The 12,166-nt window shown below is 54.3% G+C and overlaps 1 protein-coding gene across 1 annotated transcript; it reads right to left on the bottom strand.

The window, feature by feature from the left end:
- Positions 1-591: 591 nt before the first annotated feature.
- On the bottom strand, positions 592-10,779 carry Srf (serum response factor). The gene is made up of 7 exons (XM_004649476.2): positions 10,048-10,779; positions 8,215-8,481; positions 5,407-5,668; positions 4,760-4,879; positions 3,516-3,707; positions 3,089-3,165; positions 592-2,941 (listed from the first exon to the last, which is right to left on the bottom strand). Exons 1-7 carry the CDS (start codon positions 10,564-10,566, stop codon positions 2,846-2,848), a joined length of 1,533 nt encoding a protein of 510 aa, XP_004649533.1. The 5' UTR covers positions 10,567-10,779; the 3' UTR covers positions 592-2,845.
- Positions 10,780-12,166: the final 1,387 nt, after the last annotated feature.

Here is a 12,166-nt window from a genome sequence, read left to right as displayed (position 1 = left end):
TAGCCAAAGATGACTTTGAACTTGTGATCCCTCTGCCCCTCACTTCCTGAGTGCTGGTATTACAGTTGACTGGTGCTGGAGACCAAACACATGAGCTGTATTCCCCTCCCCCCACACACACATTTCTTTTGTTTTTCGAGGTAGGGTCTCACTCTAGCTCACGCTGACCTGCAATTCAATATATAGTCTCCCGTGATCCTATCTCTGCCTCCTGAGTGCTGAGATGAAAGGCCTATGCCACCATGCTTCCCCCCTCATTTCTTAAATCATAGAGTTAAATGGTCCTAAATCCCCTTAACTCTTTCATTTTCTAAATACTTTTATTTATTTATGAACAGATTGAGAGAGAATAAACAGGTGTGCCAAGGCCTCTTGCTGCTGGACACGAATTCCGAGTGCACATGCCTCTTGGCACATCTGGCTTTACATGGATGGATACTGGGGAATCAAACCTGGCAACCTAGGCTGACAGGCTTTGTAAACAAACGCCTTTAACTGCTGAGCCATCTCCCCAGCACTGAGCAGGCAGTTTGTGTTTACTCCCCCCTCCCTATGGTGAAAAGATCCCAAAGACACAACCAAAGACACCAGTCTGTGCACAAAAATGATACATTTATTGAAAGAGTATTTTTTTTTAATACAAAAGAAAGCTCTGTACATAGGACTGTGACCATGTCCACTATCCCTGGGTTAGTATCCCAGGAGAAGTAGAAACCACTGACACGCACACATGCATCCACACACATACATTCACCCTGGCACGCGGGCACATACACTCACGCATGGGCATGCACGCGTGCACGCACACACACACATACCTCAGAACCACCAGGAAGGGAAACACCAAGGGCCGCAGCGCATTAAAAATGCCACCTCATCCCTGACACGCGTGTTCTCCCACGGCCATGCTCACACGACACACATTATAAGCACTTTGCCTGATTCACTCACTGGGTCTGTCTTTTGTGAGGAGGAATTCATCATCGTCTCCTCCCATGGGCGGGGGAGTGGGGAGTGCTTGCGTGCGTGGTGGTGGAGTGAGACCAGAGCAGAGAAAGGGGCTGGGCAGTTACAGACCTGAGTCCCAAGCTCCCTCACTCTGGCTGGCCCCTGATTTATCATGCCCCAGCCTTGAAAGCCACCCATAAATACCCCAGCTATCTTTAGGAGAAAGCCCAGAAAGGTGACTTCCATCTTGGCGCCCCCAACTGGGACAAGACAGCAACGGGGACTTAGAGGTTGGGGTTCTCAAACAGGTTGGCAAATCATCCCCTTGATACCTAGGCTGTGCGTAAAATTTTCCCCCACCCTTTCACCTAATCGCAGAAGCAGGCTTGTTCCTCCCGAAGGCAGTTAAGCAAAGGGTTAATAAAACACCACTTCAACTGCCCCTTCGGAAAAAGCTTTCTGGACACAGGTGGTGTGAAGGTCGGCTGACACAGGGTAAAATACCCTCCCCCATGCTGGCCTGCCCTCAAGGGGCCCTAGGGGATGGGGCAGGGCCCCTGTACAAATTACATAAATACTGAGGTTACGCTTAGAAAAATAAAGTCATTTTCTTCAAGGCTTTTTTGTCTTAATTTAAAAAAAGTTACAGTAGCTGCTCCCTGGGAGAGCCGCCCGTTCCTGACCCCCATTCCTGCATCTCCCCACCTCCCACACCCCACCCTGCTCACTGCAACTTGGGCCCCAGGCAACAGCAGCCCTGGGGGAGCGCAAGGCTGCAACGCCCGTGGATGTGGCACAAATGAAATCAGTTGCCTCTGACACCCCCCCACGTTTGGTCCCCCTCTTCCTAGCAATAGCCCAAAAGGGTAACAGAGGCCCAGAACTGTGGGTGCCCTTCCCTACCCTATTGGGGGCAAGGCCTGAGGGCCCCTTCCCTGGCTTTCTCCTGGAAACAACCCAGGGCAGGTCAATCCCAGAATCTGTCCCCCTCAACATACACTGGTGGACCCCGAGAGTTCAGGGGGTGGCTCTGTCCCCAGGAGCCCAGCCAGTACTGGGGAGCCTAAGGGCTCCCCAGGGAAGGGGAGTTTGGGCAGGTAGGGGGGGGGATGAGAAAAACGCCATTAAAAAAAAGTTAAATATTTTAAAAATATATATTTATAGATTTGTTTTCACTTAGTCTCCTCAAATAAAAAGTTCAAAATCAACTTTAAGTAAAGCAGCTGGGAGGAAGGGGGGAAGACAAGGGGGAGAAGGGAACGCTGGTGGTTCCCTCCAACCCAAGAGCCCCTGGAGGTCCAAGGGAGTGGCAAGGCAGGGCAGGTGGTCCCAGGGACCTGCCCAGTGCACAGGCCCAGCTACTCAGGAGCTGAAGGGGCAGAGGGCGGTGGCATGAGGGAAGAAGCCCCCATCTCCCCAGCTGGCTTCCTGAGGGGGCAGGACTCTTTTGATCCAGCCTGTGGCAGACACAGCGCTGACCTGAGGTCAGCAAAGAGGCTGGAGAAAGGGTCCCAACTGCTTCCTCAGGGGAGGACAAAGTGCCCGGTCCCACAAAAGGCCCGTGAGTGGGAAGGCGGGGCACAGTCCCGTTGGGTAAGCTAATACTCATGGCAAACATGGAGCCAAGCTGGCGAGGGGGAGCCTGAAGAGGGAGAGGAGCAGCCCTACCATCAGCAATGGGAGGTGAAGGGAGGAGGAGAGGGTGAGCGAGGCCAGGTGGAGGGCGGGCAGGCCCGTTTCTTTGGCTGGAGTGAGAGGGCATAGTCCGGTGGCTGCCCACTCCTTCTCCCCGCCTCCCTCCTGCGGCCCGTCAACGTGTGTGTAAAGAAAACGTGAAAAGGCAACAATAAATAAGTGGTGCCATCCCTTGGGCCATGTGTCCAGGGCGGCGGGCGGATCATTCACTCTTGGTGCTGTGGGTGGCGTCCAAGTTCACCACCTGCAGCTCGGTGAGGTTGCTGCTGCTCCCAGCCTGCTGCCCGATCACAGCCATCTGTGGGAAGGAGGGGTGTGAGGAAAAGAGGGGGGGCAGTGGGCTCGGGTGCCCCCTGCTGGCCCGTCACAGGCCTGAGCAGAAACGCAGACGGGACCCGGGAGATAGAAGAGGCTGGTGGGATGGGGTATGAGGTGCCCCACTTACCTGGTGAAGCTGGACTGCAGAAACGGGGATCTGCACTGTCCCTGAAGGCGCTGTCAGGAACACCTGGGGGACTCCACCTGCGTGGGAAAGCACAGGGGATATTCCCCGGCTTGCTCAGGAGGAACCAGATAGAAGGGTGGAAATCAGGAGCCAAGTGCTGGTCAGCCTCTGACGTCAGTGCCCGAGGGTGAATGTCCCAAGGTGTCTCACCCAGTGGGTGAGGGTGCCTGTGGTAAGTGTGCATGAGTGCCCAAGTGAAGCAGGTATGAGTGTCGGGTGTGTCTCTGTGTGTGTGCGCGCGCGTAGCAATACGTGTGAGCGTCTGAGTGGATGTGAGCGTATGCATCTCAGCGTGGAGGCTGGGGGACGTCTGGGTGTGTAAGGGAGGAAGTGGTCCTCCTTGCTTCAGCCCTGGCCCTTCCCTCACCTTGCTCCTGGACCTGGCTGTGGGACACCTGCATGGTGGACGGTGCCTGGGAGAAGGCATTGAGCACGGTGAGGCTGCCATCAGCCAGGCCCGAGGTGGGGGCATACATCACTGCATGGGGGCTAGGGTACATCATGTGGCCACCCACAGTTGTGGGCACGGACGACGTCATGATGGTGGCGGGCAACGTCACTGGAAAACACAGACACACATCAGGGAGCTGGGCACTGGTCCCTACTGGTACCATCCCACCCCAGGATTCCAGTTCCCATGTCATGTCTTAGGTTACAAGCTTCACAAAAGACTTTCTCTGTTCCCTGTCATAAAGTAAGAAGTGGTCCTATCACTTGATGGCACTGGATTGCCTAGCCCCCGAGTTCTGTTCCAGATCCTGAGATAACAGGAACTGGCCCACTACCAGGAAACTCACCCTTCTAGGAAACTCCATCACCCCCATTTTTCTTTTGCTCTTCCTCCTCCCTCTTCCTAAACTTAAGACTTAACAAATACATCTTCTAAGCAGGCACATTTAACAAATACATCTTTATTTTATTTTTTTTTTTTTGAGGTAGGGTCTCGCTGTAGCCCAGGCTGACCTGGAATTTATTATGTAGTCTCAGGCTGGCCTTGAACTCACAGCGATCCTCCTACTTCAGCCAGGGTTAAAGGTGTTCACCACCACGCCCAACCAAAACAAATGTGTCTGTAAAGCAGGCACTTCTCAAATGTTAACATAGGTACAGTTATGTGGGAAGCTTGTTACAATGCAGATTTTGATTCAGTAGGTTTGGGGTGACACTTAAGATTCTGCACCTCCATAAGCCCTCAGATAATTTGGGGTTTCCAGTCTCTAGACCACATTGTGCAATGAGGTTATAACAATAACAAAATAACTTGGAGTGCCTCAACATTTCTGACATGACCCAAGATACTTAAGAGAAACCTGTATGGAGACAACTGCTCCAATTGTGCCTTCCTGGTTATTATGTGAATATTGTGTCTTTGGGCCAATAACTTCTCTGTGGTCTCTAATTTTCCTCCTAAATTCCACACCCCCACTGCAGGGCAGCATGCAAAACTCAGTCACTCTCTCCTGACTTTCCCATTAAAGATAAGGTCAAAAGCCACAGTATCTACTTTAGAAATAATCTGGCCTTGGGTACAGGAGAGACACTGCTGGGCACTTACTGCTAGGCCTCCTGTGGAGAGCAGGGCATGGAGGGTGACAATGATGTAAGTTATACCTGTCCCGCTGGAGGAGGTCTGCGTGAGGTCTGTGCTGCTGTCGCGAGAGGGAGAAGCTTGCTGTGGGGCCTGATGCACCTGAATGGCCTGCACAGGGACCTGCTGGGCCACTGCCCCACCTATGAGACACAGTGTCTTACTTGAGCTCCATCCTGTCCACTGGCCACCTCCCCCAAACATACATGGATAGCCCTGTCCCAGGGTCTGGCACACTAGCCCCCAACTCCCATCACCATCTTCTCTGGGAGCCAAAGAGGTCCTTCATGCCTCCCCAGGGGCTTCCTTGTTCCTTCTACCTGAGGCCTTGCCCCCACTTTCTTGGGTTAACCCAGGAGCTAGCCTTGACCCATTAAGGCCGTGGTCAAGCTGGAGTAGTAGTAGAATGTTTACTGTCTCCAGGGTAATAAAGGAACAAGACTGGGCTAGCTACACAAAAGCAGTACTATTGCCTTTCTCAATTCAGACAGCAGGGGTCTTGGTGGCCGAGGCCTCCTCTTTTCAACAGAACATAAGAAGGCTGTCTCAGGCTCTAACCTGCGTTTGCTCCCTCCTGAGCAAAGAAAGAGGTTGTCCTGGTGCCAGCCCTAAACCCACTCTTGACATGCTCAGTCTGCCCCACGGAGGGCAGATCTGTCTTGTGACTCACCAGGCATGAGGGTGAAGCTGGTAGGCAGCTGCATAAGGCCCCCAGAGGAGACAGGGCCACTGCCTGTACTCTTCAGCACAGTCCCGTTGGCACTGCTGACAGCACTGGGGCTGACGCTGGCAGACACAGGTGCCAGGTAGTTGGTGATGGGGAAGGAAGGGCCACTGCTGACCTGCATGGTGGTTGAGGTGCTGGGTGCGGTCTGGATGGTAGAGGTGGTGCCCGGCAGGTTGGTGACGGTGAACGCGGGCTTCAGTGTGTCCTGCACCCAGAGCAGAGACGGCGCAGTGAGCTTCTAGCACACCTTGCCTTAGAGCCGCTTTGCGGGAGCTGAGAACTCGGGCTGAAATCACTGTGCTTGGGTTAAAATTCCAGCTGCAGGACTGGAGAGATGGCTTAGCGGTTAAGCGCTTGCCTGTGAAGCCTAAGGACCCCGGTTCGAGGCTCGGTTCCCCAGGTCCCACGTTAGCCAGATGCACAAGGGGGCGCACGCATCTGGAGTTTGTTTGCAGAGGCTGGAAGCCCTGGCGCACCCATTCTCTCTCTCTCTCTGTCTGTCTCTCTCTCTGTGTCTGTTGCTCTCAAATAAATAAATTTTAAAAATTAAAAAAAAAAAATTCCAGCTGCAGCCTGGACAAGTTACAGTGCTGCTGCTGGGCAAGGTGGTGTATGTTTGTAATCCCAGGGTTTGGGAGGTTGAGGCAGGAGGACTGCTGCAAGTCCAAGGCCAGCCTGGGCTACAGAAAGAGACCCTGTCTCAAAACATATATATATGGCTGGAGAGGTTGCTTAGTGGTTAAGGCATTTGCCTGCAAAGCCAAAGGACCTAGGTTTGATTCCCCAGGAGATGGTGCATACATCTGGAGTTTATTTGCAGCAGCAGGAGGACCTGATGCACCCATTCACTCCCCCCCATCTGCCTCTTTCTCTCAAATAAATGAAAATATTTTTTAAGAAAATAAAAAATAGGAGGAATGGGGAAGGAGGAGGGATGAGAGTCAACAAAAACCAATTTTACTTGAAAATGCCATAAATTCAAAAGAAATTTTTAAAAAAAAGTAAGAGCTGGAGAGATGGCTTAGCAGCTAAGGCACAGTTAAGGCATTGCCTGCAAAAGCTAATGACACAAATTCAATTCCAGTACCCATGTAAAGCCAGATGCACAAAGTGTCACATACATCTGGAGTTTCTTTGCAGCAGCTGGAGGCCCTGGCATGCCTATTCTCTCTGTCTCTCTCCCATCTCTCTCTGCTTGCAAATAAAAATAAGTAAACTTTTTTTTTAATTTGAAAAATAATGTAAGAAATGGCAGCCGGGTGTAGTGGCACATGCCTTTAATCACAGCACTTGGGAGACAGAGGTAAGAGGATCACCATGAGTTCAGGGCCACTCTGAGACTACATACTGAATTCCAATTCAGCCTGGACTAGAGTGAGACCTTACCTTGAAAAATCAAAATAAATAAATAAATAAATAAAAATCTATCCCATAGGTTGTTTGGATACAATAGGCTAACGCCTAAAAAACATTGGGATCTATGCTAACATACATAAAACCACTTAAGGAGTCATCCCTGGCATATGACAAGACCAAAATAGACATTTACTGTTCTTATGATGGCCTGTGGCTCTCTCACCCAGGGTCTGTTCCTAGTTCTGGTGACGATGACCATCTATGTGACCCTAAGATAATTACTTCCTTTGTGTAAGCCTGTTTTCCTGTTCCAAAAATAAGAGAGGGTTGGGTTTATGCATAATTTAAAAAAGATCTCACAGGTCTAAACTGCCAAGTTCTGAGACAAGGATTTTTTTTCAGGGAACTTAGGGTTTGAGAGACATCTTGAAGGTTTGCAAATGAAGCAGTTTATGCCCAGTGTTTAAGACAAACTACTATGGGACTTGCCCACTACAATTCCCTGCATGCAAATGAGAGTCACAAGGGTCTGAAAATGATCGATTAAAGATAAGTAAAAGAAGGTGAAACCTGGAACCCTCTCTCCTCAGAGGACCTCGGTTCTTAGAAGCCAGGAGCCAGGATCCAAGCCATCAAGCCTACATCAAGCAGAGGCAGGCCGGGCTGCGTTAGCCCAGGATGTTTGCTAAGCAGCGGGGTTCAAGGCTCCTGATTGGCCGAAGCGTTGCTAAGGCAAACACTGCTCCTTCTTTCCATTGGTCAGTTGGCTAAGGGCCGCCCAGAGGTGGGAGCTCCTCGGACAGAAAGCAGGAAGAAACCCCGCCCCTCCCTTACCGGGAAAAGGAAGGAGGAGGCGTGAGCCGGGGCCGGCATCCCTAGCAGCCAGCGAAGGCGCTCTCTAACCGCCCGGGGCCCTGACATCCCGGGTCACGCAAGCCATCTAGTTAAGGTAGTGATTCCCCCAACCCCCGCCCAGCCTGACCGCCCGCCTGCCAACAGTGCTGGGTTCCCAGGACCCTAAGACCTGGAGCGATCCCTTCCTACTCCCGGGCGACCCAGCCTGCCGGGAGGGCAGGGCTAAGCGACACCCCCGCCCCCAGCGGGGAGACAGCTGGCGGGAGGAATGCACAGGCCCTGCCAGGCAAGCGACTGCGGGCGGGAGGCCGGCGTGGAGCCCGAGCCGGCCTTATATGGGCACGGAGGCCGCCCGCTTATCTAGGGGGCCGGCCTCCTGTCAGGAATGGAGGATGGACACCTGTCCCCTAGGCTAAGGGGGCACTAACCCTGGCTTGGCTCCACATCGATGGGGGGAGCATCTATGTACCTGTACTGGGCCAAGGAGGGAAAGGGACCTTCTTTTCCTTCCCTCCCCTCACATAGGTGACCCAAACACACCTTGGTCTCCCCACTGCTGTCAGACTCCGACACCTGGTAGGTGAGATCCGGCTCTTCAAAGCCAGTGGCACTCATTCTCTGGTCTGTGGTGGGGTCTGAGCGGGGTGGAGAGTCTGGCGAGTTGAGGCAGGTCTGAATCAGTGCCTTGCCAGTCTCACTGGTGATCATGGGCTGGAGTTTACGGGTGGCAAAGGTATACACATGGCCCGTCTCACTGGCCACCAGCAACAGCACCTGGGTCCCTGTCAGCGTGGACAGCTCATAGGCCTGGGGGAGGAGAGGAAGGGGGAAGATGGGCAGGTCAACAAAAGTTTTTCTGTCCACTTTCCTCAGTAAGGAGGAAAGAGAAGCATGGCACGGTGATCTCCAGCCCCTACTGCCATAATAACCTTCATGTCTAGTGTCTCTAACGGGGTTCCTATCAGGTATCTGAAGGTGAGGTAGGGAAAGAAAACCCACGCATGCTTCCCCTTGAAAAGGAGCTGACCCCAGATACTCCAAGCAAATATTCAAAGCCCACCTTTCTCACTCTACATCGGGGGAGGGGAGGCGACATTTAGGGACCCAGTTAAGCTGCTCAACATGAGCTTGGTGCCTAGAGACTCAGAGGTCCACTCCCTCTTCACTGTCACAGGGACGGAGTGAGGTCTTTCCCACACTGGAATTCACGCATCACATTAATGGTAGGGACCACCTAAGGGCCAAGCTTTCATGTTCCAGGAACGGCACAGGCTCTAACCTGTTGCCATAGCCTAACTTCTATAACACTGCGCTGCCCCTTTTTCTTCCTCCCACTTGGGAAGGCAGGTCGGAACCACCCTCTCCCAAAACCTTCTCTACTGGTGATCAAAGGACACTCATACTAGAATGCATGAAGTGATGGGAGCTAAGTTTGCACCGAATGTTCTGACATGAGCCCCAGAAAAGGGATTCCCAACAAACCCACCTTAAAAGCAATCCCAGTTTCCACATGGGACAGATAAAAACACTGGTCCTCCAAGTGAGAGCTCCTGGTTTCCCAGTTCCTCTGCTTCCATCCCTTCCTGTATCTTTTACACCCCAAGATGACTTCTTTCCTCAACCGCATTTTACTGGTGTTGACTGGCAGAGAAGGAATTTCCTGAAACCTCTACAAATCTTTCTGATTTCCTCCCAAACTTCATAGACTCATTCGCCCTATGGACTGGAAACTCTATTTGCCACCAGTCTGAGGCAGGCAGGCAGCCCGAGATTTCCAGAGAAAGCGACAGAAGACACATGGTCAGGGCGGGACTTGGTCCTCTAGCTTGCTACTCCTGGGCAACAAGCAGTTCTCATACCCTACTCCCTCACCTGGTGCGTCAAGCTTACACCCAACTCTAGTGATGCCCACCTTCCTCCCACACATGCTAGCTCCAGCCTTAGTCTGCAGACCTCTTTCTGCTCCTGGCCTACCCACCAACCTTTCGGAACACCAGGACACACTGGACCCCCGCGTCCGGTTATCCACCTTCCTGACCGCCCCTGCTTACTACTCCTGCACTCCATCAGGACCCTCGCCTTCTCTGGCGCGCCGGTCACTCCCACCTGGGTGCCTTTCCCCCTCCATCCCAGCTGTTCGCGGCAATCTATCTCCCCTCTCCCCACATTTTCCTGGCGGCCCCTCCCCTTTCTCCCTTCCAGGGTCCAGCCATCCCCTCCCACACACCTCCAGCGGACTCACCGCCTCTCACCTCCGCCTCTGCTCTCTAGCCTGGCTCCCGGGGCTCCCCCGTGCGCGCACCCACCCACCCACCCTCCCCGGGTCCCCGGTGGCCTCCCGCAAGCCTCCAGCCCCGTCCGTCCCCTTATTACCTTCTTCATGATGCCCGTCTTCCTCTTGCTGAAGGTCGTGTAGCGCCGCAGCTTGTTGTCGATGAACTCCATCTTGATCTTCACGCGGCCCCGGGTCTTCTTACCCGGCTTGGCCCCGCTCACTGCTCCGCTCACCGGACCGTAACCCCCGGTGGCGGCCGCCGATGCTTCGGGCCCACCGACCACCACGCCGAGCTCCATCTCGCTCAGGCTCCTCTTCAGGCCGCGCCGCTCGGCGCCCAGCTCCTCCTCCTCGCCCGACTCCGAGTCGCCCTCGCTGCCGCTGTAAAGGGCCCCAGCGGTGGGCGCCGGGGTGGTTGCAGCGGCCGCTGCAGCCTCCCTCTCCAAGCGGCCCGCTCCGAGTCCCGCGCCGTTCCCGGGTACCCTGCCCCCGTTGGCCCCACGAGTCCCGCCACCGCCTCCACTGCCCGGCCGCCCCGTCGGGGTCCGGTTCAAGCTGCCCCCTAAGGCCGATCCCCGGCCCAGAGCCGCCGCGGCCCCAGCTTGGCTCGGTAACATGGCGCTCGATGCAAGACGAGTGGACGGGCAGTTCAGCGAGGAATGGGAACCGCTGCCGCTCCCGCCGCCATCGGCTTCACCGTGAACCCCGGTACTCGCGCTGCTTGCTAGAGCGGCTATCGCTGCCGCGGACGCCGCCGCGAACACCGGGGCCCCTGCACGCCCGGGGCCGGCCTGGGCCCTCACTTTCCTGCCCCTGTGGCCCGGGTTGCCCCAGGCCGTGCGCAGCGCCCCCTGTCCGTATGCTGGGGCGGCGCGCCCGGCGGCCGTCAGCGTCCCCCCGGGGGGGCAGGGGCTGCTGGCCACGGCCGAGACAAGCGGGTGGAGGGGGCCGGGACCACGCGCTGGCGGCGGAGGGATCCCCCGACCCTTCCCCCCATATAAAGAGATACAATGTTTCCTTTTATGGCGAGGCCGCTCCTTATATGGTGAGCCCCAGCGCCCCCGCCCCATTGGTCCGTGGTTCCGGCACCTCCGCTCCCTATTGGCCCGGAGGGAGAACTTATTTGCATAGACATACCGAACTCGCTGCTGTCATCCCGCGTCAGACCGCGATTCCGAAAGGGGAGGAGCCGACTCCTCTTAAAGGTACAGGGCGAGAGAGCACAGCTCCGCCTCCTTTCCTCCCCTCCACCCCAAACCAGAGAATAGTAAAAGAATTGGGAGGGACCTGCGCGGAGGAAGCCCGGGAGAGGGCTGGAGCGTGTACAATCTTGCGGAAAGGAAGGAGCTGCAAACAAATATTCGGGGTGCCCCTGAGTAGATTGGGGATTTGAAATGAGAAAATACACCACAATTCCGGAGCGCAGTGGGAGATCGGAGCAAAGTTAACGGGAGCGAGTGAGCTGGAGTGTTTAGAAATCCACTCCAACCCTACCCCCCTCACTTCCCTTTCCCCTCTTTCAAGGGTTCAACACTTTCCCACCAGTCAGTCTGACTCTCAGGTCCTCATCCATCATCTTCTACACTGGGGGGGGGGGGGTCTTTGGCAGACATACATCTGGAAAAAGGGGGAGGGAAACAGTCATCTTACATCCCTGATGGGGGCAGGGCGGGAAGGGAGATCACTGAAGACTTCCAGCTGCCCAGTGGACTGGGAGAGGGCATAGAGCACACCCGATAGCCAATGCAGCGCACGAAGATGTAATCTGACAGAAAGTTTAATCGAGTAAGCCGGCAAGGAGAAAAAAAAAATTCTAAGTTCGAACTACTGTGCTGCAAAGCCCAGGTTCTGGGTTTTTGCTACAAGGCAAAATAACTTGGATTTTAAAAAATATTTTTATTTATTTAACAGGAAAACAGGGGAAGAGAATGGGCGCGCCAGGGCCTCCAGCCACTGTAAACAAACTCCAGACGCGTGCGCCCCCTTGTGCATCTTGGTTAAGGTGGGTCCTAGGGAATCGAACCTTGATCCTTTGCTTTGAAGGCAAACGCCTTAATCGCTAAGCCATCCCTCCAGCCCAATAACTTGGATTTTGATGTTACAGAAATTACTCAAGGGCTGAAGAGATGGCTTAGCAGGTAAGACGCTTACTTGCAAAGCCAAAGGACCCAGGTTCTATTCCCCAGTACCCACGTCAGCCAGATGCAAAAAGGTGGC

This window comes from Jaculus jaculus, chromosome 8, assembly GCF_020740685.1.
Source record: "Jaculus jaculus isolate mJacJac1 chromosome 8, mJacJac1.mat.Y.cur, whole genome shotgun sequence".
Classification (NCBI taxonomy): domain Eukaryota; kingdom Metazoa; phylum Chordata; class Mammalia; order Rodentia; family Dipodidae; genus Jaculus; species Jaculus jaculus.
This window is presented reverse-complemented; position numbering and strand designations above follow the sequence as displayed.

Bases quoted from the DNA above. Each gene is read 5' to 3' on its own strand.
- Srf (XM_004649476.2), bottom strand. From the start codon at position 10,566: ATGTTACCGAGCCAAGCTGGGGCCGCGGCGGCTCTGGGCCGGGGATCG. The intron at 5,669-8,214 runs GTGTGTTTGGGT...CTCTGGGTGCAG, and splicing joins ACAGCAGTGGGGAGACCAAG to GACACACTGAAGCCCGCGTT. The intron at 3,166-3,515 runs GTGAGGGAAGGG...TTTCCCACGCAG, and splicing joins CAGCCAGGTCCAGGAGCAAG to GTGGAGTCCCCCAGGTGTTC.